The sequence below is a fragment of the Archocentrus centrarchus genome, chromosome 17 (genome assembly GCF_007364275.1).
Source record: "Archocentrus centrarchus isolate MPI-CPG fArcCen1 chromosome 17, fArcCen1, whole genome shotgun sequence".
NCBI lineage: Eukaryota > Metazoa > Chordata > Actinopteri > Cichliformes > Cichlidae > Archocentrus > Archocentrus centrarchus.
The window spans coordinates 27610568-27637784 of NC_044362.1; the positions used below are offsets into that span (position 1 = coordinate 27610568).

Below are 27217 nucleotides of genomic sequence, written 5' to 3' on the forward strand. Positions count from 1 at the left end.
CTCCCCTGACTGAGAGCATATTTCTCCCACATTGGCTTCTCTTCATTGGCTCCCTGTTAAATCCAGAATAGAATTTAAAATCCTTCTCCTCACATACAAGGTCTTGAATAATCAGGCCCCATCTTTCTTAAAGACCTCAAAGTACCATTTCACTTAAATAGAGCACTTTGCTCTCAGACTGCTGGCTTTCTTGTGGTTCCTAGGATACTTAAGAGTAGAATGGGAGGCAGAGCCTTCAGCTTTCAGGCGCCTCTTCTTGTGGAACCAGCTCCCAGTTTGGATTCGGGAGACAGACACCCTCTCTATTATTAAGATTAGGCTTAAAATTTCCTTTTTGATCGAGCTTATAGTTAGGGCTGGATCAGGTGACCCTGAACCACCCCTTAGTTATGCTGGGTTCTGGGTTGGACCCCACTTTGTCCTTCAGAATTACAGAATCAGTTATTAGAATCATCAGACCAAGGAAGGTTTTTCAGTTTTCTATTGTCCAGTTTTGGTGAGCTCATGCAAAATGTAGCCTCAGTTTCCTGTTCTTAGCTGACAGCGGTGATACCCAGTGTGGTCTTCTGATGCTGTAAGCACATCTGCTTCAAGGTGTGACGTGTTGTGAATTCAGAGATGCTCTTGTGTATACCTTGTTTGTAAAGAATGTCAATCGGCCTGTACTGCCTTCCTATCAGCTTGAGGAGTCTGGAAATTTTTGGACCTCTGACATCAACAAAGGATTTTTATCCAAAAAACTGCAGCTCACTGGATAGTTTCTCTTCTTTGAGCAATTCTCTGTAAACCCTACAGATGGTTGTGTGGGAAAATCCCAGTAGATCAGCAGTTTCAGCCTGTCCAACAGCATCAACAGCCGTGCCATTTTCACTTAAATCACCTTTCTTCTCATTCTGATGCTCAGTTTGAATTTCACAAGGTTGTCTTGATCCTGTCTACATGCCTATATTTTTATATCTATTTGGGTGTGGTGTGTGGGGGGGGGGGGGGGGGGGGGGGGGGTGCCTTGGCCCCTATACCAAGACGCTGTAGTTCAAGAGGTACTAATAAGGTTGGTGGTTTGATCCCTGGCTCCTCCAGTCTGCTGTATCTTTGGGTAGGATACTGAACTCAGTTGCTCCACTGTGTTCACTGGTTACGTTCAGTTTATTCTACTACAGAAGGAGAGAGAGCACAAGAGAGAGGAATGATAGAAAGAAAAGCCTACAGAAAAAATCAAAAGCAATTGTGACACTGGGGGAACGTGTGAGACTCGAAGAATGAGAAGCAGACAGGTGACATTTCAAAGTCATCTAAAGTTTCATGCGTGGTCAGTTGTAGTTAGCTCATTTATGTAAACTTCTCACTGTGGTTACTCATGGTTTGAGTGTTTTGCTGCGTTCTGTGGAATCTTGAATGAGGAAGCTTGCATTTCCTGATTGTCAAGGCATGCACAGAGATGGATCGCATTTTATTTTGGGGAGTTTTATTGCTGTATTCATTTGAAATACAAGGTAAACATGTATTTTATACTCTTATTATTTATTATTATATTATTATATTTTACACTAATATACAAAAGTGATTTATCTCTTGTAGTTGTTTAAATGTGGTTATTGTACCATAACACTAAAATGTCTTGTAAAATACATACAGTAATAAACAGCCTAGATAAGTGCCAGAGAGGAAAAAAGTCAAGTAAATACCCTGTGAAATAAATCACAAGGAAAGAAAATATTGGTACTGACAGTGTGTTGCAGTAGGTCCATTTTTAACACATTTACAATGAAGAAATCTGAATTAATTTCAAAGTAAATGTCTCCTCGTTGATGTGTGAATAACAGTAACATGGAGCTGGTTAGTGCATTTACCGCCTTATTGTATGAAGATGATGAATGTGCTGTGGTTTCATGTTCAGCACTTCATCAGCTAAATATAAATGCAAATGTTGACCTGGCCACATGTTACATTGTTGCTCTGCTTCTTGAAGTGTCTGCTTGGTCAATATGGTAATACACAAATTATTACCAAGCAATACAGAATATACAGCAATGCAACTGGGTGCGGTAATGTGATCAGTAATACATCATGGGACTCTTTGGATCATCAGTTTACACAGATGTTTGATGGGTCACAGCAACAGGTTTTTTTTTCTCCTCTTCATTAACTCAACAAAGCATACGGCATATCTATATGACACACAACACACACACACACACGCACACACACGGATGTCTATCCTGGTTACTTCCCGTAAATCTCTCTTTTTCTGTCTTTCTGGCCCTCTTTTCCTCTGTGAGTATCACTTCTCCCCCTGTCTATGTTTCCAACCACAACTTTGTGTCAGATGCCTCATGAACAAACTGCACCTGTGAGCAGCTGCTAGAGTCATCCTCAGATTACTTTGGTTGTCATCTTGTTAAAAACCTGCTCAACAAGTTAATTGTTAAGGGCAATGTTTCATTCTGATTTTTTATTTCTATAAGAGTACCAGTTCAGGTTTGTCTCTCTCTCCTTTTTATCCTTTTCCTCTTTAATTGATTAATGAACTGCTTGTTCCATTCATTTGGACCTGCTGTAGCCGCCATACCCAGCTCAGTTTGGAAGAGATTACTAGCCTTGGCAGCACCAGGGAGAAAGAGGCTGGTTTAGTGACTGATGTATTAAATTCAAACAAATATATATTTTAATTTTCACATCATATACCCTGCCTCTCACCCTATGTCAGCTGGGATAGCCCCCCCACCCCCGTGACCCTGAACAGGATAAGTGGAAGAGGATAGATGGATGGATGGATACATATAATATATTATTATATTTTTATATCATAAGAATTATATATACTTACGCATTTTCATGTTTTTGGTAATGTGCATTCAACACCAAATATTTAAGAGAAAAAAATTCTGGCGGTCTGTGCCATGACTTCTACAATTTGACATCTACATGGATATCAATTGTGGTAATTATGGCATGAATTGCATTCCTGGTACCAGTACAAGTACCAGAGAACTGGTACCAGTAGGGACCCCCGGAAGGAGAGAAAGGCACCAGACCAAGAATTGTAACTCTTCTCATTAATGTTTCCGTAATTTCCAGTGGTCATGTATTCATATAGCGGACAGACAGATATTAATACATAGTACTTGTACACAGTAGTGTTCAAAAACCTCCCTCAGGCAGCTCTGACAAAGTTTTAGCACTGCTAGTGGAATTTATATGATACCTCTGAAAGAAGGTTACCCTGAATCAATAAATTTCCACAAATAAGCGTTTGTGAAATTGTGGTGATTGGAATCACATTCAATATTAATTCTGCTACAGCAGTACCAAATGTTTTGCACTGCACTCTTTAACTGCCACAAGCACAGCAGCAAATGTGGGTGGCTCCTATCCCTCTGCACAGACAGGATGTCTCTGCTTGAAAGAACTTCCTCTCCTCGTTAAGTTTCAACAGAAGACAAATCATATCCAGCCTGTGTAAGACATGCATATGATGCTGTATGAAGCAATATTATATAACAGTATCTCATAAAATGGGTGATAACACATGCTAAATGACTTCTTAAAACAAAGTGAAATCAACAAAAATAGAATGGTTACTGATCAAAGCTAAATGTGAAATGCTACATAATAATATACAATGCTAATATCTCATTTCAGAGATGGTTTAGTCTGTGGTTAAAGCTGTGAGACTGCAAGTGGACCAAGCAGCACATATGAAACCCTGACTGCTGCGACAAAAACCCTCCAGCTTGTTCACTTGTCAGCTTTAAATGCTGTGAACTGCCACTCACTGCTTTAATGTTAATGCTGAAATCTTTCTACTGAGAAGAAACACATTTATGCTTTGCAAGTCATCAGGTGAACATTCAGCACAGAGTTTGTGTTTTAGAAGAATTTAGAACTTCTGCAGTTAATAGTAAAAACTTAACTAACATATCAGAATGTGCAAGCATACACTTTAAACAGGATTTACTGTTGACGCACACAAGATTAAGATTAAGATAAAAATTGCTTTATTGTCACTGAACGTTCAGCAAAATTTCCATTGCAGCCACTGTTTAAAAAGATGTATATACACTCTACGTAAATCCATACAATCAGTGGATAGTCTGCAATTTAGGAGACCAAAATTTTAAAAAATACAATACTACAAATAGAAATAAAGATAGCAGAACAAAATAATAAACACCTACACAATCGGTTTTCACACACACACACACACACACAACACACACACACACACACACACACACACACACACACACACACAATTGTGTGAATGATTGTCTGTCTCTGTGTTAGCCCTGCGACAGGCTGGCGACCTGTACAGAGTGTACCCTGCCTTTTGCCCTATGTCAGCTGGAATAGGCTCCAGCCCCTCCGTAACCCTGAAAAGGATAAACGAAAGCAAATGGATGGATGGATGGCTGGATGGACAAACATTTTTAAGTTTGACATTAGTTTCTGCTTAAAAGCAATGTGAGTTTATCTCTAGTTTCACTGTCTTATGTTATTCCATTAAATAAATTTGGGAACAAATTTGGAGCAAAGTGGCTAACATTTCCCCCCATAAAGAACAATTTGATGTCCCTGCCCAGTGTCACTTTGACATGTGGACAGAAGGAGAAAAGATCAAAGTTGGGGATCAAAAGTCTGGAAGACGAGTAAATTGGATAAACACAGATGAAACATCTTTTTTATCATAAGAGGCAGAACGGATGCATTCTGAAATTTTAGGAATCTTATAGTCTCATTAAGCTTCATTTCACCCATTATAAGCTACTGTTGTAGAAAAAAATGGACAAAATGCAGAGTGTGGACAAAAACAGGCAAATGATAAATGCCAAAAAAAGATCAGCTGCTCAGACTGCTGCAGGGCTTTTGTCTGATTAAAGGAAATAACAGTTGAATCATTTCTTTAAATTTAGTTACAGCACTTTTAGAAAGACTTCCAGTGTAATGAAAAAAAAAAGTCCACAGTGCTCTGTAGTTCCATTTTCACAACTGTGATAAATTTACAAAGTTCAGACAAAAGAGTGTTTTCAATAAATACTGTTTAATGTGCACCTCCTAAGCCATATGTTGGGATAAGCACGAGTGCGTCTAACAAATTAAATGCAGTATTGAGGCTGTCGTTTCCACATGAATGATAAAGTTATTTTATCTAAACTGAGCACTAACTCAAATAAAAAGAATTCAGATAAAAAACCATCAGCAACATTTTTTTCCTGTTAGGATCTGAAAGTCTAAGAGTAAGACTTTTAGATTTATTACAACTTTGTCTTCAATTCATTTTTCATGGTTAATTCCTTCATTGCTGATTTTTGGTTTATGTGTTTGAGGTGGTCCTAGAGTATACACGGTCAGCTTCCCTTCTCCTGTAATGGAGGGAAGCAAGTTGCTTCTGGAAAGACACAGTTTGGTTAGTTTAATAAAGTTGGCAAAATAAAGTTGGAAGCCATTTCTCCTAATAGGACTGGGTTTCCCCACAGAGTTTATCTATGAAGCCCATGTTGTTTGTTGGAAACCACCTAAACAGACAATGTTTGAAGGGTGACGTGTGACATGTGATCATTGGTCAGACTCAGGAGGGGACTGGGGGAAACTACACTCTTATAATTTTGGCATTTTCACACAATTCTACATTAATTTTGAGAGCTCTGATTGATATAAGCAGGTTTCTTTACAATTTAAACATATTTACACTTATAAATGTTGATCTGCCTTGTCAGCTGGGAGACATCATAGGGTCTGTTAGTTTTTAGGTTTGTTAGTTTTTAAATTTTTGGAAAAGCTTTTGTGATTTCGTCTCTGGCTCTAAAATAATGACCTTTGACCTCTAACAATATTAACCAAGCAATAAGAAAAACAAAGAAAAATACTGAGAAAACACATATTGTATTCAGTTTATGAGTTGCATATTAATGAGATGATTCTGACATCAGATTTGTTGTTGTTTTCTGTTCTTTTAGGGCTCCAACATGTGTTTGTGCTGTATGGAAAGGACTTACACCTGGATGTAAAGAAACCTGTTGTACTTGACAAAAAAACAGATTTATTCTGGAAATTTAATTCCTCTAACAATGTAGCTAAATGTAGTAATAATGATCCTGTTGTGTTTGACAAATATGAAGGAAGGGCTGAGCTGTTTCGACAAAATTACACTTTGCTATTAAAGAATGTAAAACACAACGACAGTGGAGATTATACTGCAGTCGTGGTTGGGGAACAAGACCAAACGGTAGCTGAATACAAGGTCAAAGTCCAAGGTAGGTTTCTCTTTTTGTGTTCATTTTAAAATACTGACACGACACAGACCTGTTTTAAATCCATTCACACCTGTTGTTATTCCTCAGATCCAGTGTCTCCAGTTATTCTGACAGTGACCAACAGCTCAGACTCCTGTAACATCACTGTGACCTGCAGCACAGTGGATCCTTACATCAGCAACATTTTTAGATGCAATGCCAACAATTGCACTCAGGCAGAAGAAAAGAGTTGAACACCAAAAATGATCATTCATCTATAACTGTCTACCTACATGAAGACTTCATCATCTGTAATCACAGCAACAAAGTCAGCTGGGAACAGAGTAAGGAGCACAGACCTCACTGTGAGACAAACACAGGTAAGACTGAAGGCCACAATGACACGAATGATTCATTTTAATCCTTCTGTAACAAGTTAAAGATTTTATGCAGCAGAAAAGTCAACGAAGAACTAAAACTAAGAACTAATTCTTGATTTTTAAAGACTTTATCTCTTTATATTAATATATTTCTGTTGAAATACACTACCCAAAAATTAAAGCAACACTTTGAAAACACATCAGATCTTAGTGCGATAAAAATCATGCTGGATATCTATACTGATATGGAATTAAAGGATTCCACATGGTTTGATGGAAATGAAAATGATCAGCCTACAGAGGGCAGAATTTACAGACACCTGAAAAATCAAAGTGAAGCAATAATGTGGCAAGGTATTCTGTTTTGCCAAAATTGAATTCCAATAACTCAAAATGGTGTTCAGTAGCTTGTATGGCCTCCCACGTGCTTGTATGTATGACTGACAACATCGAGGGTATGCTCCTAATGAGACGACAGATGTTATGCTAAGGAAAATATCAGACTCTCAAAGGACTGGAAGGCACTATAATGGGATATAACTATTTTTCTTTTTTTCACAAGGAAAATGCCCATCAGCTTTTGAGAGAACTGGTAAAAGTTTTCAGATGCTGTTCTGATCATGCACGCACTTCTTATTGCTGTACTCTGCAGAAGCAAGAACAACATGTGCGTGCAAATATTTGTGATACACACTTGATTGAGTAAATTCTCACAAAAAAATAGATACGTCATTAACTAACGTGCTGCTCTAAAAAGGATTTGCTGCTTTTGAAAAGTGAAGGGTCTGAAAAGCTCTACATCTACAGTAATAACATTTGGATGACTGCTGGTTGAAAACATTTTGAGATTTAACACAAAGTGTTTCTGCTTCTAGAATGATGATGATTCTGCCTTTATAGAAATAATTGCAAAGTTAAAATTGCAGGTCTGAACCTGGTCAGAATGTTTCTGATATAATATTTTGGTTTCCTTACAGTTTCCAGTGGAGTTTTCATAATTGCAGCTTTGGCTGTAGTTGGTGTCATTGTCATCGTCCTGTGCATTGTCAAAAAACGTAAGTTCCACTGTGTTTTTTCATCAATAACAGTATAAGAATAAGAATTGCTCATATTTTAATCTAGTATTGCAGTTAAGCCTACAGTTGATACACATAAACATCCCTAATATGATTAGGCAATGCCATGAGAATAAGTCAAGTCCAGCTTTGCTACATTAGTACAGATCTGCAGTAGTATAGATCTGCAGTAGTATAGATCTGCAGTAGTATAGATCTGCTTGTGAAGGGTTTTTAAAAATTTTATTTTCATTCAAAATATCTGCCTTAAGTTATCCTCACTTCTTCAAAAAGTGTTCAAGTAGGTAAAGATTAGCAATAAAATCAGCTGCTAGCTTTAAAATGTATGGATCCAAATTGTCTAAACTACATGTCTAAACTGAAAATCACTTTGACAGAAAAGATGGATGATTTTATTTAGTTATATTTCACAGCTGTGGCAGACTGATCAGTTTACTGTATAATGTCAGGATAGAGGACTTTTAAAGTTCTCTGTAGCTAACATGAACTGATCTGGAGTCATTGTTATTCCCAACATGGAATTATTTCAAGTCTTCTGTGATTGACTTACAGGAAAAAGAGGGAATAAGGAAAATACGACATGTGAGGCTCCTCAGGTAAGACAACACTTTTTCTTTCTTAAAAAATTATCAATTTACCCGAAACGCTGAGGAATAAAACATCTAACCGTTCTTAACCAACTGAGAACTGATTCTCCCAAACAAAATCAGTTTTATTTGAAACTGTGTGTCCAACTACACGTTTCAAATCAACCTCCATCTTCTTTCTACACTAACTGCTCCACCCAATCTGCTGATACAGCTCCTGCTTCATGCATCTTCCTACTACACTTGGGCATCACTGTTTCTGATGATCTCTTGTGTTCAGGCTTCCTCAGTTATTGTTTATAACTTACTCAAGAGAAATAATGTCGACAATTATACTGCCCTAACAAAATGCTTTTGATCTATTTCTAGGACGTGCCTCCAGGTCAGACTCAAAATCAGAATGTGTCTGCAGATGTGTGTCCTTCTCCAACATCCACTTATGCCTTGGTGGAGTTTCACCGCGGACCAGAACTCACTAAGACCAAAAAGAATTCTCAACCAGAGACGATATATGCTCAGGTTAACAGAGCTGCTCAGCCCAGATCTCCTGCCCCACAGCCGACACCCAGAGCTGGAGACCAGTCGACAGAATCTGTTTACAGGAATAAGCACACGTGAACTTTGAACACTTAAACTCTGTCTCAGCTCAGGTTTTCTAAAATGCTGGCACAGGTGGCATGTTGGACCAACTTAACTTGTATAAAGCACAAATGAATTTTCTTAAGCTTTCCAGAATTATCTTTTTTTGTTATGATAATTTGGGGTTATGGATGGTGGTGGCTTACTGTGAAGTATGATATTTTATGGCTATAAAGTTATGCTTATTTTTTTTTCCTTTTGCAGTCCTTACTAATGTAGCATATCTGATTTTTATCAATAATTATGGAATAGACTTGAGAAATGAGACGTAACAAAATTTCATATAAAAATAAAAATTTTAAAGATACATAAAAGGTTAAAACATTGCCATGCTTTGAGAGTATTTAATAATGAATGTTAAAAATGAATACATTTCAAGTTTTCCTTTTATAGATCAACATTTTGTTGGAGAAATATATTAAACTTTAGTGGCAGTGGTGCAGTGGATAAGTGTTCGCCTTGCAGCCAGAGGGTTGCTGGTTCGAGCCCCTGTCCCTGCACTGTGTTGTGTCCTTGGGCAAGACACTTAAACCACATTGCCTAATGGCAGAGCCGGTCTCTGGCTGCATGACCGCAGATGCTCATCTCTGGATGAGTGATCTGGAACGATCATTTCGTTGTGTGCCTTGTGCGCACAATGACAACGAGTTGACGCTAACACCTAATCAAAATCCAGTCTCAGTAGGAAGCCTTTGGTTGGTTCTTGATTTTTGCTGTGGAAAATCCGACTGCAGCAAACAAAACTTTCTTACTAAACTGTGTTTATTACAGACAAGCAAGGCGTTAGCACAACAAAAAGTCAGTGAGTCTCAGGAAGTGTCACATGTTCAGTGGAGCTTCTCCCAAATTTACCCTCATGAGTTCATGTTACTGGCAGTCGGTACACTGAGTATGTCATCTTTATCAAGAAACCATAGAAATATGAGCAATAAAATACATATTTATTAAAGAAAAGAGACCATAAAAATAAAACTTTTTTTTTAGGGTTTTATTAGACCTTTGTTATCAGCATCTAAAATATCAATCAAAAATACAGTGAGTTTTATTGGATCAGCTGTTACAGCTGTACTTGAAATATGAGACAAAAAATAATTTTGCAAGTTTTTCATTGTATTCTTTTGTTTGTACTACTTAGTTGTTGTATCAGTGCATTTCAAAAAGACCAACACACACATGCACACGCACACAGAAAAGGGCATCATTTTGCTTTCTAAGAGGTTTTAAAAGGACAAATTATGAGAGATCTCAGGTCCCTCAGCTTCTCTCTTATTACTGACTCATTTGACCAGGTGATTCAGAGTTTTGGAGTTTTCTAGCATTTATTTAAAGACTCCCTGTTTGTCTTGTCTCATGTGTTTTGTTCCTTGTTCCCAGTTGCTGTAGAATTTAGTTCCTGCCTCAGTGTTCCTCACTCCTGTGTCAAGTCTCCTATGTTGAGTGTGTGTGTGTAAGTCCCATTTACTTTTGCAGTCCCTGCTTTATTTTGAGAGTGGTGTTTTTTTTGTGCTTCGCTTTTAGTTTTGCTTCCTGTTTCATTGTCGCTGATTCAGTTCAGCTGTATGTCATTGTCTCCACCGCCCATGATCACCCTCATGTGTATAACGTCTCAGGCTCTGTGTGTTTATTCTCGTGTTCACCTCACCAGTGTTTCCTAGTGGGTTTTCTAAGTTTTAGTCATAGTCTCCGTTCCCCTTTTGAGCTTCACGTTTCTTTTTGTACTTTTTACATCGGTCATAAAATGACTTGCTTTGAGTTCCCCTCAGCCGGCTTTTGTGTGTCTGCTTCTGGGTCCTCTGCACAAACACTCGGTCTGCAGATCCCTCAGACTGTAACAGCTTCATACACAATTCAAATTATTTTATGATTACGTTCAGCTGTTTTCAAAGAATCAGACTTAGAAGTTGAACTTTATTGGCTGGGTGTCGCTACACACACAAGCAAAAATAAATAAATAAATAAATAAATAAATAAATAGGACTTTCTATAGACAGTGGAACAATATTAAGGCAATATACAGATTATATAAGATGAGCAGTGCATGCATAAAGTGTAACTGTGTGTGGTACAGCAGTTCAAGCAGTGTGATATATATATATATATATATATATATATATATATATATATATATATATATATATATATATATATATATATATATATATATATATATATATATATATATATATATATATATATATATATATATATATATATATATATACATATATATACATATATATACATGTATATATATACATGTATATATATGTATATATATACATGTATATATATGTATATATATGTGTATATATATATATATATATATATATATATATATATATATATATATATATATATATATATATATATATATATATATATACACATATATATACATATATATACATGTATATATATACATATATATACATATATATATATATATATATATATATATATATATATATATATATATATATATATATATATATATATATATATATATATATATATATATATATATATAGCAGCCTAGGCCAGCAGCATAACTAAGGGAAGGTTCAGGGTCACCTGATCCAGCCCTAAACATAAGCTTTATCAAAAGCTTATATTATGTTTTACAGTCTCAGCAAGAGTAGCTACTGTATACTCAGTCTATCTCATCTACAGTTGTCTCTCTTGTGGCTCTGCCCAACTCACCTGCTACCACTGGACGGTGCTCCTTTTCAACACCACGTATTCACCCCAAGGAAACAACTCCATGGCCTCCTTGCAATGACTCCCCAGTCCTGGGTTTCTTTGCTGCTTTTTCATTGCTCTGCTGAGTCGTCTCTGCTCTACTCCTGCTGGGCTCTTACTCTAATGTGTGTTGCTTGCAGTCTCTCTGCTGTGGCTCTCTTGCTGTCTCGTTTTAAAAGGATGGACTGGGTGAGGGGTGATTCACTAGTTGATTGTTGATTGAGCAGGAAAAAAGATGTAATAAAGAAGTGAACAAAAAGAGCCCTGCTGGCCTGCAGAGCACCACTGCCAAATGTTTTATTTGTACAATATGTGATATATTGGATTGGAAACTAATTTGGCTGTATTTCAGTCATCATTGAGTTGATTGTTTACAAATTTTTGAAAATTTGTAAGAAAAAGATAAAAGATCAAGAATCAGATTTTTATCTGCAGCATTTTATATACAGTTGCCCAATGAGTACTTGTAACAAATTTCAAACAATTTAGCCAATAAATTTGTCACTGAAATTAAACATGAATGCACTGTTTATTTTTAATATTTCAAAAATTCATAAAAAATTAAAAAATGTAAAATTAAAAAATTGTATATATATACACATATATATATAGATCATATATATATAGATCTTTGCACACTGAATACTGTCCAGGTTCTGCTGGAGGTTTCTTCCTGTTAAAAGGGAGTTTTCCTTTCCACTGTCGCCAAGTGCTTGCTCATAGGGGGTCGTTTTGACTGTTGGGTTTTCTCTGTATTATTGTAGGGTCTTTACTCACAATACAAAGCGCCTTGAGGCGACAGTTTGTTGTGATTTGGCGCTATATAAATAAAATTGAATTGAATTGAATTGAATTGAACATCGTCAAGGACAGCTCACACCCTGGCTTTGACCTGTTTGACCTGCTGCCCTCTGGCAGGCGCTACAGGTGCATCAAAGCCAGAACAAACAGACTCAGGAACAGTTTCTTCGCCAGAGCAATCACCACCCTGAACTCACACACTCACCTACTGTAACTGTGCAACACCCACATCTCTGTGCAATATTATATTATTCATACTGAACAATATCTAACATTCCTATATTGTGTAATATCCAGTATTCATTCACTAGTGCAATATTCATTCACCAAGTGCAATATTCATCATCTTCATTATTATATGTATACACATATTTACTTTCTTACAATGTACAGATGCACCAATGTATGTATATATTTTTATACATTCTATTTTTTGTATATTTTACACATTGTTTATTTTCTGTATATCTCTTGATCATATTGATTATACTAGATTATAATATTTTTATAATATTTTTATTTTCATTTTACAGAGTTTGATTTTCTGTTACATGGCACTGAACAGGAGTGGCCCTCCAATCTCATTGTACATCCTGTATAATGACAATAAAGGCATTCTATTCTATTCTATTCAATATTTTGTAGAGCATTCTACAAATCTATTTTTGCCAAATTTCAAAAGATTTCAGATATAAATGAAACAACAGCCAGCACACAAAAGAGCAGAGTAAACAAGAAGTGCATCAGCCCTGGGCTCCCATTTGTAACCCATTTCATTACAAAGGTTATACAGTCATATGGTGGATCCGCAGTACTATTTGTACACAGTACTGTGATCAGCAAAAGTCTGTGGGCACAGATATATGTTTGTGAAATTGTGGTAATAATGCCAAGTCAAATCATACACACTATTAACTGTTGGAGGAGCACCAAGTGTTTGTACTGCACTCTTGCAACAACTTTTTAAAATTTGCCATAAGCACAAAGTTAAAGGCCGGGCAGACAGATGTGTGGGTGTCTCTTAACCCACCTTTGTGCAGCCAGGAAGTCTCTGCTTGACTTAACTTCCTCTTAAAGATATGAAGTTAAAAGAAATGCAAATCATATCTGGCCTGCATGTTAGATGTATATGATGCTGTATGAAACAGTACAGGCAGTGTATCATAATATGGTGATTACATCCCTGTGATAACTCGTGACAACCAAAGGACACTGACAAACGTTTATTACTGTAAGGTTATTACTGTAGTTCAGAAACTAAATGTGAGATGCTGCATGATAAATTATGTGAAATGCTGACATCACATTTCACACATGGTTTAGTTTGTGCGTTTTTGCCCAGAGAAGCAGAAATGACACCAGTAAACAGAAACCTCGAGCTGTGAGCTCAGCTCCTAATTGCTGAGTTTTCAGTGAGTTTGCTCTGAGCTCAAACATAAGCTGAGCCTTCACAATCTCTGCACTCTGCACTGGATAGCAGCAACATCATAGTATAGTGCTTACATTCACAGTAAACGTATGCACTATACTGAGAACCTTCTTTTTGCTGATGGCTACACACAACGGGGTCACTGCAGCAGGCAGCTGAGCATGTTTGATTAGCAGATTAAAGCTGGACACCCTCACTGATGCAACCCCAAAAGGATTTCTCTCTTCTCACAGGATTGAACCAGGGAGTTTTTGCTTGTTAGGCAAATGTATAACCCACTACTGTACATTATGGAGCCACAACAGTCCAGTGTACAGTGTTCGTGCTTTTATGTTAATGAAGCTTATGCATAAGTTCAATAAGGAAGATCTGTAATAACTCATCTGCTTGTTTTTCTGGATATTTGGCTGCTAGTCTGCTCTTTACATCACTTCCACTTTCCCACGCTGTCAAACTCAGTGAGGACATCATTGCTGTTTTCCACTCATTTTCCTTCTCTGAGCTCTTCTCTCACGTTGTCTTTATGACTCATGCAACCCGCCTCCTTCCCATCCCTGCCTCGCTCTGGTCTCTCAGAGCCTCCATTTTCATCTTCACCACCACCAGCATCTACACTCTGAGGCTCCTGTCCTCAATCCTATCACTGCTGGGATTCTGTTCTGCTATGATGGTCATCAGAGTCTAATCACCGTTGTCAAGGCATTTTTTTATCCGGGCCAAATATGACACATGTAGTTATTACATGGCTTGATGAAGGTATACATTAGGCATCTTGTGCCAGTACTGAAACTGTACTGGGCCGGCACAGGGCCAACAATGTGCCTGCAACTGGCCTCACACTGGCCCATGTGTGGGTCACCTCTGACAAACCAGATGTGGGCCACCAAAGGGCCGTAAATCTTTGTGGAACGTGGGACAGATACAGGCCAGACCAGTTTTATTATGTGGGTAGTTTATTGCTAATATTACTGCAACTCAACATGTCAGGGCTCTGGATTTGTAATTGAGTTTTGCATGATCTAACAAATTTACTTCCTCCTCCACCTCTTCAGTGGGCACGCTGCTGTCTCTGCTAAGTTTTCATTTGAGGAGACTCCTCATCACAAATGATGTTCACCTGTAAATTACTGAAGAACACATCATGCTTTTATAAGATGTGAGAAACTAACTGATTGAAGTTTAAGGCTTCACCTGACAAATTTTTATGTTTAACAGATACAAACAAATTTTCACAATATGCTTTCATTTGTGCTTAAGTGTTTGCAATACAAAAAAATGACGTATTTTTCCTATTTTCACAAGACTTTACACGTTTAACATGCTGATTTCAATCCATTGGTAATAAGGGCAGACAGGTGGGCAGCACAGCTCCACATTAACACACCGCCCTCTTCTGGTCAAGTTTAAGAAACACACATAATTTGGTGGAGCTTGGTAAACCTTTCTGAAATAAAACCCATAAATACTGTTTTTGTTGTGGTTCTGAGGAACAAATCCTTCATAAAAATGTTAATGGCAAACAAATCTTATATTTACAAAATGACCACAGTTAATATTGGGTTTAACTAATAGATAATCATGAGAAAAATAGCATTTATGTTTCGTTGTGTGGAGTTTTATTGTGAAGATACAAAGTTTCCGTTTACATTCAGTTACGCACCAAAAAAAACATCTCTGAAGCTCTGCATGGATTTCAGTCCATGTAAAACATTTTCAAAGACGGTTTCAGAAGTAAAAATTAAAACAAAATAAAAATCTTGCTTTCTTTGAACCTACTGCATGTTGCTGGATTTGGGTGCATCGTTACATTTCAAATGCAGAATTTCTGTTTTATAATAGAACAAACAACAAGGACCTATTTTTAACCAAAGGTGCTGCAAGTGAGAAAAAAACAAACAATTTCTTTAACTTCATATTTTTCTAGATAAGAACGAGCTTTATGTACAGTTGGTTAGCAGGGAACTTTATTCTTTCTTCTTAATCTTCTCCATGACGTGCACACTGATGACAGCAAACACCATGATGATCAGACCGACACAGAAGACGACTGTCCTCACCACGCAGAGGGAAACACCATCTGAAGCTGCAACACAGAAAAACAGGCGACTTCATCACAGCATGGAGACAGCAGATCCAAACTGTGACACTGAAGAACACCAGAGCCAAAGTTATGAACCACTAATTTCACTAAGAGAAAGTCTACTGCACTTTGTCTACTTTGTGGCCAAACTCTGTTTTTCAAAATGCAGGCAATATAGGAATGTTTCAAAGACTGCACTTAATAGGAAATTTTAAAACATCCATCCATCCATTCGCTTCCGCACATCCTGTTAAGGGTCGCGGGGGGCTGGAGCCTATCCCAGCTGTCATAGGGCAAGAGGCAGGGTACACCCTGAACAGGTCGCCAGCCTGTTGCAGGGCCAACACAGAGGGACAGACGACCTTTCACACTCACATTCATGCTCTCATTCACACCTATGGGCAATTTAGAGTAGCCAATTAACCTAACCCCAGTAAGTGCATGTCTTTGGAATGTGGGAGGAAACCAGAGTACCCGGAGGAAACCCACGCAAGCACGGGGAGAACATGCAAACTCCACACAGAGAGAGGGAGAGGCCTGGGCCAAGGTGGAATCGAACCCAGGCCTTCCAGATGGTATTCTAACTGTGAGGCAGCAGTGCTAACCACTACGCCACCGTGCTGCCATTTTTATTATTATTTCAGTTTTTCATTCTATATTATTATGGCTTTTAATCTTACCTGGCTTTGGCTCACACTGCAGTTTGGTCACCTTGCTGTGTTTCCAGCTCACTTGGTTGCTATGGTTACAAACGATGGTGTCTTGCTGCAGGTAAACAATCAGAGAGGAAAAGGTTTTTGTGGTGTTCAGACTCTTTTCTTCCACCTGAGAGCAGTTTTGGGCATCACATCTAAAAGTTCTGCTGATCTTTAAGTCCACTGTGCTGCAGGTCACAGTGATGTTACAGGAGTCTGAGCTGTTGGTCACTGTCAGATTAACTGGAGACACTGGATCTGGGGAATAACAACAGGTGTGAATGGATTTAAAACAGGTCTGTGTCGTGTCAGCATTTTAAAATGAACACGAAAAGAGAAACCTACCTTGGACTGTGACCTTGTACTCAGCTACCCTTTGCTCTTGTCCCCCAACTGTGACTGCAGTATAATCTCCACTGTCACTGTGTTGTACATTCTTTAATAACAGAGAGTAATTTTGTCCAAACTCAACCCTTCCTTTATAGATGTTAATGAGAACTGTCTTTCTTTCAGGAGTGATTTTAACAATATTGTTTTTGTTATTAAATCTCCAGAATAAATCTGTTGTTTCATCAAGTTCAACAGGTTTCTCTACATCCAGGTGTAAGTCTTTTCCATGCAGCACAAACACATGTTGGAGCCCTAAAAGAACAAAATAACAAACACCTGATGTCAGAATAATTTCGCGTACATGTAATCTTCATGGCAGGATGAGCTAAAAGCCAAAAGAAAAAACAAAACAAAACAAAACAAAGAAGCAAGAATCAACTTGTATTCATTTCAGTTGTAAATTGATGTGAAATTAACTATTTTGCTGTTAATTTTTAGGTAATTCTATTAAATTTTATTCTAGGCTAGGGTCTTTTCAACAGTAGCAGCTGGTTGCAGCAGTGAGTGTTTATTGTTTTGTTACTTTTTTTTTATCAGCTCGCTTGCTTTATTTTCTCTGTTTTAAGGGTATTTCTTTGGGTAACTGCCTGATCTAGTCTGTCCAGAGTCCAGATAAAGTATCCCTCTGTGTTTTTATAATAACTGGGGATCTCAACTACAGCAACCTGGACTCTGGTTTACCCATCTTATACAGGACATAGACTGCCCCACCTTTTGTATGCAAATACAACAGATGCATATACTGCCCTTCACATTGTGGGCATGTCAGACCATAATCTGGCCCTGCTGACTCCTATGTATGTGGTGAAGAGGCAGCCTGCAGCCTATAGGAGGCTGAACTGGCTCTGCAGGACTGCTTTGAGTCTACAGCCTGGGATGTGCCCTATATGCCACATGGGGAGGACATCACCATCATGATAGACTGCATCACAGAACACATCAGATTCTATGAGCACACCACCCTTCCAGCCAACACTAGACACTGCCAACTCAACAATAAACCATGGATAACCAGGGATATGAAGACTCTACTCAACAAGAAGAAAGAGGCCTTCAAGGTTAGGGACCCGAAGGAGGTGAGGAAAGTACAACATGAGCTGAAAGAGAAGCTGAGGCAGATAAGAGGAAGCTGGAGTCCAAACTCTAGCAGAACAATATGAGGGAGGTGAGAGGGCAAATGAGCTGAATCAGACCCAAAATTGATAACTAATCTCTTCTTCTGCACTATTCTGATAGAATGAGGCATTATTATTGATGACTTATTCACTATGGCGATCCAAGATGGCGCTGGTGAGGTCAGCAGCCGTCGTACCTGCTCCTACGCTTTGTTTGTATATATTAGGTTTAGCTCTAATTTTGGACTTTATAACTCCGCCTGCTCTGTGTCATATCACGTATGACAGACAGACTCTTTTTAATATCAGAATACAGCACTCTGGCTGTATTCTGACACCTTTTTCTCCCGACCCGACTTGGCCTCGGGAGATCCAGCGTTTCCAGTGGGCCAGCTCAAACAAAGGACCCAGGTCACGGACAAGGCCCCGAGGGAAAAGAGCCGGCGTAAGAGAGAGGCTGAGGCGCAGAGCGCACCAAATGCCACTGCCGAGCATCCTGTTGGCTAATGTCCAGTCACTGGATAACAAGCTGGACGAACTCAGGGCCAGGATACAGTTTCAGAGGGACATAAGGGACTGCAACATCATCTGTCTCACGGAGACATGGCTGACTCCCCTCATACCGGACCACGCCGTACAGCCGTCGGAGTTCTTCAGTGTTCATCGCACGGACAGAACGAGTGAGTCTGGAAAATCAAGAGGAGGAGGTGTGTGCCTAATGATTAATAACAACTGGTGTGACAGTAGGCAGTGGCGGTCCTAGCCTGTTTGGCGCCCTGGGCGAGCATCCCCGCCGGCGCCCCCCCCACAATAGCGATCGCGGCACTACTACACTTGGGGGGTAATGAGCGACTGCTGTGTGTCCGAACATTTGTCTAGATTCATATTTGTGTTATTTTTTTTATCAGGATTCGGGTTCACACAAATACTGTGAATTAATGACCATATTTACAGTATTATAAATGAAATGGACTTTGTGCTCTATCATTTGTGTGCATCTAATTTTATTAGATGCACAGATTCATTCTGTGGAACATGGGGGAAAAAAAAAACATGGGAGGACAAAAAAAATATCTGCATATGCATATCTCGCAAAAGTTTTGCGAGATCCCGAGTTACTTTTGCGAGATCTCGCAAAACTTTTCAATATTAGGACATACACTTCGTGTTAATCTTGATATGGCAGTGTCAGTGAGGATCAAAGGTTTGGCGAGAGATTGCCAGCAAAAGTCGCCTTTATTTATAATTCAGCGGTTAATGTTGGCTGTAACCAGGCCCAAACTGTAAAGGCATGAATGAATGAACCCGGCTGACTGTCTCACTCTCACGCCATCACTGCTTCACTGACTCGCACCCCAGGCTGAGAGGAGAAGGTGGCGGGGCAGCGCTGTGTGTGTGTGACGGTCGAGTGAAGCAGTGACAGCGAGACAGAGAGAGAATCCCCCGCCTGCCCCTTTCCTTCTGTTACAACCTGTCTGACCATGGCAGAAAGCTACATGCAATACACAGCAAGCAGAGGGCGCCCATTACCCCACAAGTGGAGCAGTGCGGTAGGCGCTGCTGCGGCGATCGCAATGCGTTGGGGGGAGGGGGCGGTCATGCCGCCCTAGATGAAATGCCGCCCTGGGCGGCTGCCCATGTCGCCCATATCAGAAACCGCCACTGACAGTAGGAATGTTGTCCTTCTGAAACAATCATGTTCACCTAACCTGGAGCTCCTAACCCTGAAATGCCGTCCCCACTACCTGCTCCGCGAGTTCACTTCGGTCATCTTCAGCGCCGTCTATATTCCACCTCAGGCGGACACAAACACTGCACTATCCGAGCTACATGAGGCTATTTCCACCTATCAGGCTAACCAGCGTGATGCGGCTCTCATCGTAGCCGGGGACTTTAACAGTGCAAACTTGAAAAAGCTGATACCGGAATTGATTCAACACATCGACTGCCCCACCAGAGGAGAGAGGACCCTAGACCACTGCTATTCTCCATTCAAAGATGGCTACAAAGCAAAGCCTCTTCCGCCTTTTGGGAAGTCTGACCACACCTCTGTGCTTCTCATGCCGAAATACAAACAACGGCTCAGGCAGGAACCCCCTGCTGTGAGAGAAGTGACACGGTGGTCTGATCAAACAGAGGCCGCACTGCAGGGTGCGTTGGATTCAACCGACTGGGACATGTTTCGCAGCAGCGCGGGCGGAGACATCGAGGAGTTTACGGAAACTGTTGTGGGATTTATTGGGAAAGTTGTTGAAGACACTTCACTTAGGAGGACCATCAGGACTTTTCCCAACCAGAAGCCGTGGGTGGATAAATCTGTCCGCGACGCCCTGAGGTCCCGCACCGTTGCCTACAACTCCGGCCTCGCCTCTGGGAACATGGAGGACTACAAGGTTGCATCATACAACGTCCGCAGAGCGGTGAAAGAGGCTAAACATCGCTACGGCCGCAGACTGGAACAGCAACTACAACAGTCTGACTCCAGGGGACTGTGGCAGGGACTACGCACCATCACGGACTACAAAGCACCACACACACACCCGGTGAGTGCCGACGCTTCTCTGGCTGATGAACTCAACATCTTCTTTGCGCGCTTTGAGTCGGGAAGCCGACAGCCCGCTGCGCTCCCGGCCGGAGGGGCGGAGACACTCACTGTGACGGAGCGCGACGTGAGGAGGGCGTTTAGACGTGTAAACACCAGGAAAGCGGCTGGACCAGACGGTATTAGCGGACGTGTCCTTAAGACCTGCGCTGACCAGCTGGCACCTGTGTTTACACTGATATTCAACCTCTCACTGAAACTGTGTGTGATTCCCACCTGCTTTAAAAAGTCCATCATAGTCCCTGTCCCAAAGAAACCACACCCCAGCAGCCCCAATGACTTCAGGCCCATAGCGCTCACCTCTGTGGTGATGAAGTGTTTTGAAAGACTCATCAAGACATTCATCACCTCCTCACTGCCCACCACCCTCGACCCACTACAGTTTGCATACCGGCCAGACAGATCCACAGATGACGCCATATCCTTCCTCCTCCACAAGACCCTTTCACACATAGACACTGGTAAGGGGAACTATGTGAGAGTGCTGTTTGTAGATTACAGCTCAGCATTCAACACCATAGTTCCCTCCAGGCTGGTCTCTAAGCTGCTGGACCTGGGCCTGGGCCCATCCCTGTGCAGGTGGGTTCACAGCTTCCTGACCAGCAGACCACAGGTGGTACGAGTGGGTCACCTCACCTCATCCTCCCTCACCCTCAACACTGGATCCCCCCAAGGCTGTGTGCTCAGCCCTCTGCTGTACTCACTGTACACCCATGACTGCGAGGCCACGTCAGAGTCCAACGTCATCATCAAGTTTGCTGACGACACTGCTGTTGTGGGACTAATCTCTCACAATGAGGAGACAGCCTACAGGAGAGAGGTCTCCCGCCTGGAGAACTGGTGCCAGGAGAACCACCTCCTGCTCAACGTCAGCAAAACAAAGGAACTGATTGTGGACTTCAGCAGGAAGCAGCAGAGGGACTACCATCCACTTGTCATCAGTGGTGCTGAGGTGGAAAGAGTGGACACTTTCAAATACCTGGGAGTGACCATCTCACAGGACCTGTCCTGGACTCATCACATAAACATCACTGTGAAGAAGGCCAGACAGCGTCTCTACCTCCTCAGGCGGCTGAGAGACTTCAAGCTCCCCCTCAAGGTGCTCAGGAACTTTTACACCTGCACCATCGAGAGCATCATGCGTGGGAGCATCACCACCTGGATGGGAAACTGCACCAAGCAGGACTTCATGGCCCTAAAAGGGTGGTTCGTTCAGCTGAACGGACCATCAGAACCACCCTCCCCAACCTGCAGGACATTTACACCAAGCAGTGCAGGCTGAGGGCCATGAAGATCCTAAAACAGCCCAGCCACCCCGGACACTCTCTCTTCTCCCTGCTCCCATCAGGCCGGCGTTACCGCTGCCTGAGGATTAAGACTGAAAGGTTGAAGAAGAGTTTTTACCCACAAGCCATCCGTCTGCTCAACTCTGAGCCCTAACTGGACCATTATTGCACAATGTAAATATTATAATTTAAAAAGTGTGTATAGTGTATAGTATATAGAGTATAGTGTATAGTGTGAATTACTTTTTTTATTTTTATTCTTCTTATTTATATGTGTGTGTATATATGGTTGCAGGTACAAAATACATTTCACTGTGCATTGTACTGTGTATAACTGTGCATGTGACAAATAAACACTATCTTATCTTATCTTATCTTATCTTATCTTATCTTATCTTATCTATGAATAAAAAAATAACCACTATGAAATAAAAAAACACATCAGCAGCAAAACATGATTCATTGCTTTATGATTGGGCAGATTATTTTTTCCTACCTTGTGTCTCAGTGCAGGACAGCAGTGCCAGAACCACCAAGGAAAACATTGTACCGTCTTGAGCTTTCTCCAAAACGCAACACCAGGAAGTCATTTACAAAAATGGTGGAACCACAGGGTCAGCCTCTCGTCACAGTCGTGTTTCCTCCTCAGACTTTCCGTGCAGAAGCCAGCACACAAATTTATCTGCTTTAATTTCCTTTCAGTGCTGAGTCAGCAGCTGAAATTTGTTGCTGAGAAGTGACACAGTTAAAACAGTTTTGAATGTAAGTGCACACACAGAGGATTAGTATTTCAGTCTTCATGTAGGAAGGTTTTGTTTTTTATGACACTACAAAAAATGCAACATGTTGAATATTATACTGTATTATATTTGTTTAGTTTTGATTCACCTGAATTCTTGAACATATCTGAGTTTTTCACTCCACTTGGAAGGATATTGATATTCTTTCTCACTGGTTTCTTCTTCTTAAACACTTCTTGCCTTGTCAGGTTTATTTGAATGTGAGATGAAGTATCATAGTAGTAGATTATGGTGATATACTTTAACTCTGCACAGACCACAGCAGCACCGGAAAGACTTGAAACTCACGAACACTCAAAATAGCAGCTGTCAAAACAGAAGTGGTTATTTCCCTGTAAATTCAAATGTGTTAATCTTACAAAAAGATTTCCTCAAAAAATTAATAAAAATACGTGGGATGGATAAAGTATTTAATATTTTGCCTCAGTGTTAAACCACTAAAGCGCTTGCAGTGTATGAATGTGCAAAGCTGTATGCAAATATGAATGTGCAAAGCTGTATGCAAATATGAATGTGCAAAGCTGTATGCAAACGTCATCATCAAGTTTGCTGAAGACACTGCTGTTGTGGGACTAATCTCTCACAATGAGGAGACAGCCTACAGGAGAGAGGTCTCCCGCCTGGAGAACTGGTGCCAGGAGAACCACCTCCTGCTCAACGTCAGCAAAACAAAGGAACTGATCGTGGACTTCAGCAGGAAGCAGCAGAGGGACTACCATCCACTTGTCATCAGTGGTGCTGAGGTGGAAAGAGTGGACACTTTCAAATACCTGGGAGTGACCATCTCACAGGACCTGTCCTGGACTCATCACATAAACATCACTGTGAAGAAGGCCAGACAGCGTCTCTACCTCCTCAGGCGGCTGAGAGACTTCAAGCTCCCACTCAAGGTGCTCAGGAACTTTTACACCTGCACCATCGAGAGCATCATGCGTGGGAGCATCACCACCTGGATGGGAAACTGCACCAAGCAGGACTTCATGGCCCTAAAAAGGGTGGTTCGTTCAGCTGAACGGACCATCAGAACCACCCTCCCCAACCTGCAGGACATTTACACCAAGCAGTGCAGGCTGAGGGCCATGAAGATCCTAAAACAGCCCAGCCACCCCGGACACTCTCTCTTCTCCCTGCTCCCATCAGGCCGGCGTTACCGCTGCCTGAGGGCTAAGACTGAAAGGTTGAAGAAGAGTTTTTACCCACAAGCCATCCGTCTGCTCAACTCTGAGCCCTAACTGGACCATTATTGCACAATGTAAATATTATAATTTATAAAAGTGTGTATAGTGTATAGTATATAGAGTATAGTGTATAGTGTGAATTACTTTTTTTTATTTTTATTCTTCTTATTTATATGTGTGTGTATATATGGTTGCAGGTACAAAATACATTTCACTGTGCATTGTACTGTGTATAACTGTGCATGTGACAAATAAACACTATCTTAATCTTAATCTTAATCTTAATCTTAATCTTAAAAAAAATAATTCACAAAAAATAAAAAAAATTAAAATCACAGGAGATTTTCCTTGAGGAAAAGCTGCAAAATCAATTGGAAGAAATATATGAATACACTGTAATTAATTATCTACTTTATCTACCAAGGGCTTTAACACGTTTTTGGTATCCATCCATTCATTCGCTTCTGCTCATCCTGTTCAGGGTTGCGGGGAGGCTGGAGCCTTTTCCAGCTGTTATAGGGTGAGAGGCAGGGTACACCCTGAACAGGTTGCCAGCCTGTCGCAGAGCCAACACAGAGACACAAACAACCTTTCACACTCACATTCACGCTCTCATTCACACCTATTGGCAATTTAGAGTAGCCAGTTAACCTAACCCCAGTAAGTGCATGTCTAGTGTAATTGAAATTATATTTCATATCAATAGAAGGAGATAGAATCAGACATAATATAAAATTTGCATGCTGGACACAGAATCCACTGTCAGATTAAACCCTTTAATTTTGAACTACTGCAGCTCTTGAACTGCAGTCGAAAAAAGTGCTGGCCCACTGCTGGCATGATAAGTGGTGTGTCAACTGAATGTGTCTTGCAATGATGGCACTGCTTATATAATGGCATGCCACATGTAGCATGATTGTGGTTTGGTTTTTGTGGCCATGCTACACATGGCCCGATTGTGGCTGAGCCTATGCTCCACATATTTGTCTCATATGAACAGGTGTAACAGTACCAATTCTTTGTTAATAGTATTTACAGTTTTGTCCTGTCTCTATTTGTTATTTTTGTGTTTATTTATGTAGAATTCAACAAAAAGTATTTGTTCATGTAGTTTACCTGACGTGTTTGGATAACTCTGGTTGGTGTGAGGAACCTTTCATTTGTTATTGTTTCTGTGCCCCTACGTTTGGTTTTCTAGGACAACTCTTTTATAAAGAGCAGTTTCGTGCTTCACCCTGCTCCTTTCCCTGTTGCATTTGGTGGGAGCGGGGCTTAGAGTGATCAATCGCTAACTGGAATATTGTAGCGATTCTCTTAGTTAGAGAGCGTGTTGATGTTGTGGGATTTCGGACTGTTCGGGAGGTTCGTGAAGGCAGCATGGAGAGAGAGAAAAGACCGAGAGCTTGCCTGTGTGTGTGTGTTGCTGTTCCGTTGTTGTAGTTGTGGTTGGCGTGGCTGTGGCCTACAGCAGCCGTTTTTCTGCTAATAAAGACGACCTTTGTTGTGAACATCGCCGACTGTGGAAGTGTGTTTACAACGTTACATTGGTGTCAGAAGTCAAACTGCTAACCGTCGGCTAGCCCTGCTTCGGCTACCTCAGTTGACAGCCTGCGCTAACTATGGCAGCGCAGCGAGATGTGGCCGGGGCCCGCCCGAAGAGCAAGAGAGAGGCTATGGACAGTGACTTTGGGGGCACGCTGGGGCCTGAGGGAGCGGACAGTGCCGGAGAGCGTTTGGCCCGCCTCAGACGGACTGCCAGAGGCCTGGCGGCCGCCGCTGGCTTTAGCCCATCGACTGCAGGAATATACGCGGGCGCGGAGACGCCCGCCCCGAACAGCGCGGGGCCCGTGCTTGGCGATAGTGGCGCCCGGCCCTGCCAGGCAAATGTGAAAACCCCCAAGTACTCCGGTAAGGCTGACTGGGAGGCCTTCCATGCTCAATTTGAACTGTTAGCGCATGCTGCGGCCTGGTCCACAGACACTAAAGCACTCCAGCTAGCCTTGTGCCTCACTGACGACGCTTTGGCATGCCTGCTGCTGCTTAGCCCAGCGGAGAGGGGTGACTACAGGGCTCTGGTTGGTGCTCTGCAGCGGCGGTTTGGGCAGTGTGGCCAGCCTGCTGTCCTGCGGTCCGAACTGACGAGTAGACGGAGACAACCGGGTGAGCCGCTTCGCGCTTTGGCTAATGACATTGAGATGCTAGCGAAGATAGCATATGCCCACATGCCCATCGACGTGCAGAACGAGCTGGCCAGAGACCAGTTCATCCGCGCCATTATCCCTGGTGAGCTGCGCATCCAGACTCAACTTTCCCACCCCCGCAATCTGCACGAGGCCCTGGAGATGGCCTTGGAGAGGGAGGCCGTGGTGGCTTCTGCGGGGTGCGACCATAGCGAGTATGACCCGGTGGTGAGGGCTGCGGTGCCGGAGGCCCCGGGCCAGGGGGTGCCAGCGTGGGCGGCCGAATTGACCGAACTGGTTCGAGGCGTGTCTCTACAATCTTCACGCCGCGGTGCTCGTCCTCGCCGAGACCCTCCTGTTTGCTGGACGTGCGGACAGCTGGGCCACATCAGCGTGCGATGCCCAGACCGTGCCGGTGTTCAGGGAAACGCCTCAGGGCCTGCGTAGGCGGGACGGCGCAGGCCCCTTCTTCTGTGTCCCAATCCGCCGGGGCGCCGGTGGACAGAGCCCAACGGTACAGCTGGGGGTGCGGGGCTCAGCTCCCCCCAGAAGCAGACGACAGCACAGAGTCCGCGAGGGTGGTGGGCTGGACGCGTGCAGGGGATTTTTGTCACATCCCCATCACCCTGGCAGGGGCTCTGTGCACAGCTCTGGTCGACACTGGCTCCACTGCGACCTTGATGAGACCTGACGTGGTGCCGGTAGGAACCCAGTTGGAACCAACTACAGTAAAACTGCGTACAGTGACTGGTGAGTTAGCCCCGATGTTGGGAAAAGGACTGGTCCCTATTCAGGTGGGGGGCCTGGGAGTGAACTTGGAGGTGTGGGTGGCAGCGGTGCAGGACGTTTGCATATTAGGCCTGGACTTTCTGCGGGCCTCACAGAGTGTCTTAGACCTGGGGAATAACACGCTGACCTTTCCAGGGGGCCCCATGGTTGACCTGGTGCGCCCCGCACAGGCCCCGAACCTACAACCGCCAAAGTCGAGAGCAGCGGGGGTGCACCAT

General features: G+C 41.8%; 1 protein-coding gene and 1 pseudogene across 1 annotated transcript; one reads left to right on the plus strand and one right to left on the minus strand.

Annotated features, from left to right (window-relative positions):
- The first annotated feature begins 1389 nt into the window (after positions 1 to 1389).
- On the plus strand, positions 1390 to 9080 carry LOC115796400 (uncharacterized; annotated as a pseudogene).
- Positions 9081 to 15686: 6606 nt separating this feature from the next.
- On the minus strand, positions 15687 to 22616 carry LOC115796171 (uncharacterized). The gene is made up of 4 exons (XM_030752450.1): positions 22549 to 22616; positions 17005 to 17301; positions 16645 to 16917; positions 15687 to 15967 (listed from the first exon to the last, which is right to left on the minus strand). The coding sequence occupies exons 1-4, from the start codon at positions 22595 to 22597 to the stop codon at positions 15849 to 15851; spliced, it is 738 nt and encodes a 245-aa protein (XP_030608310.1). The 5' UTR covers positions 22598 to 22616; the 3' UTR covers positions 15687 to 15848.
- Between the last annotated feature and the right edge of the window lie 4601 nt (positions 22617 to 27217).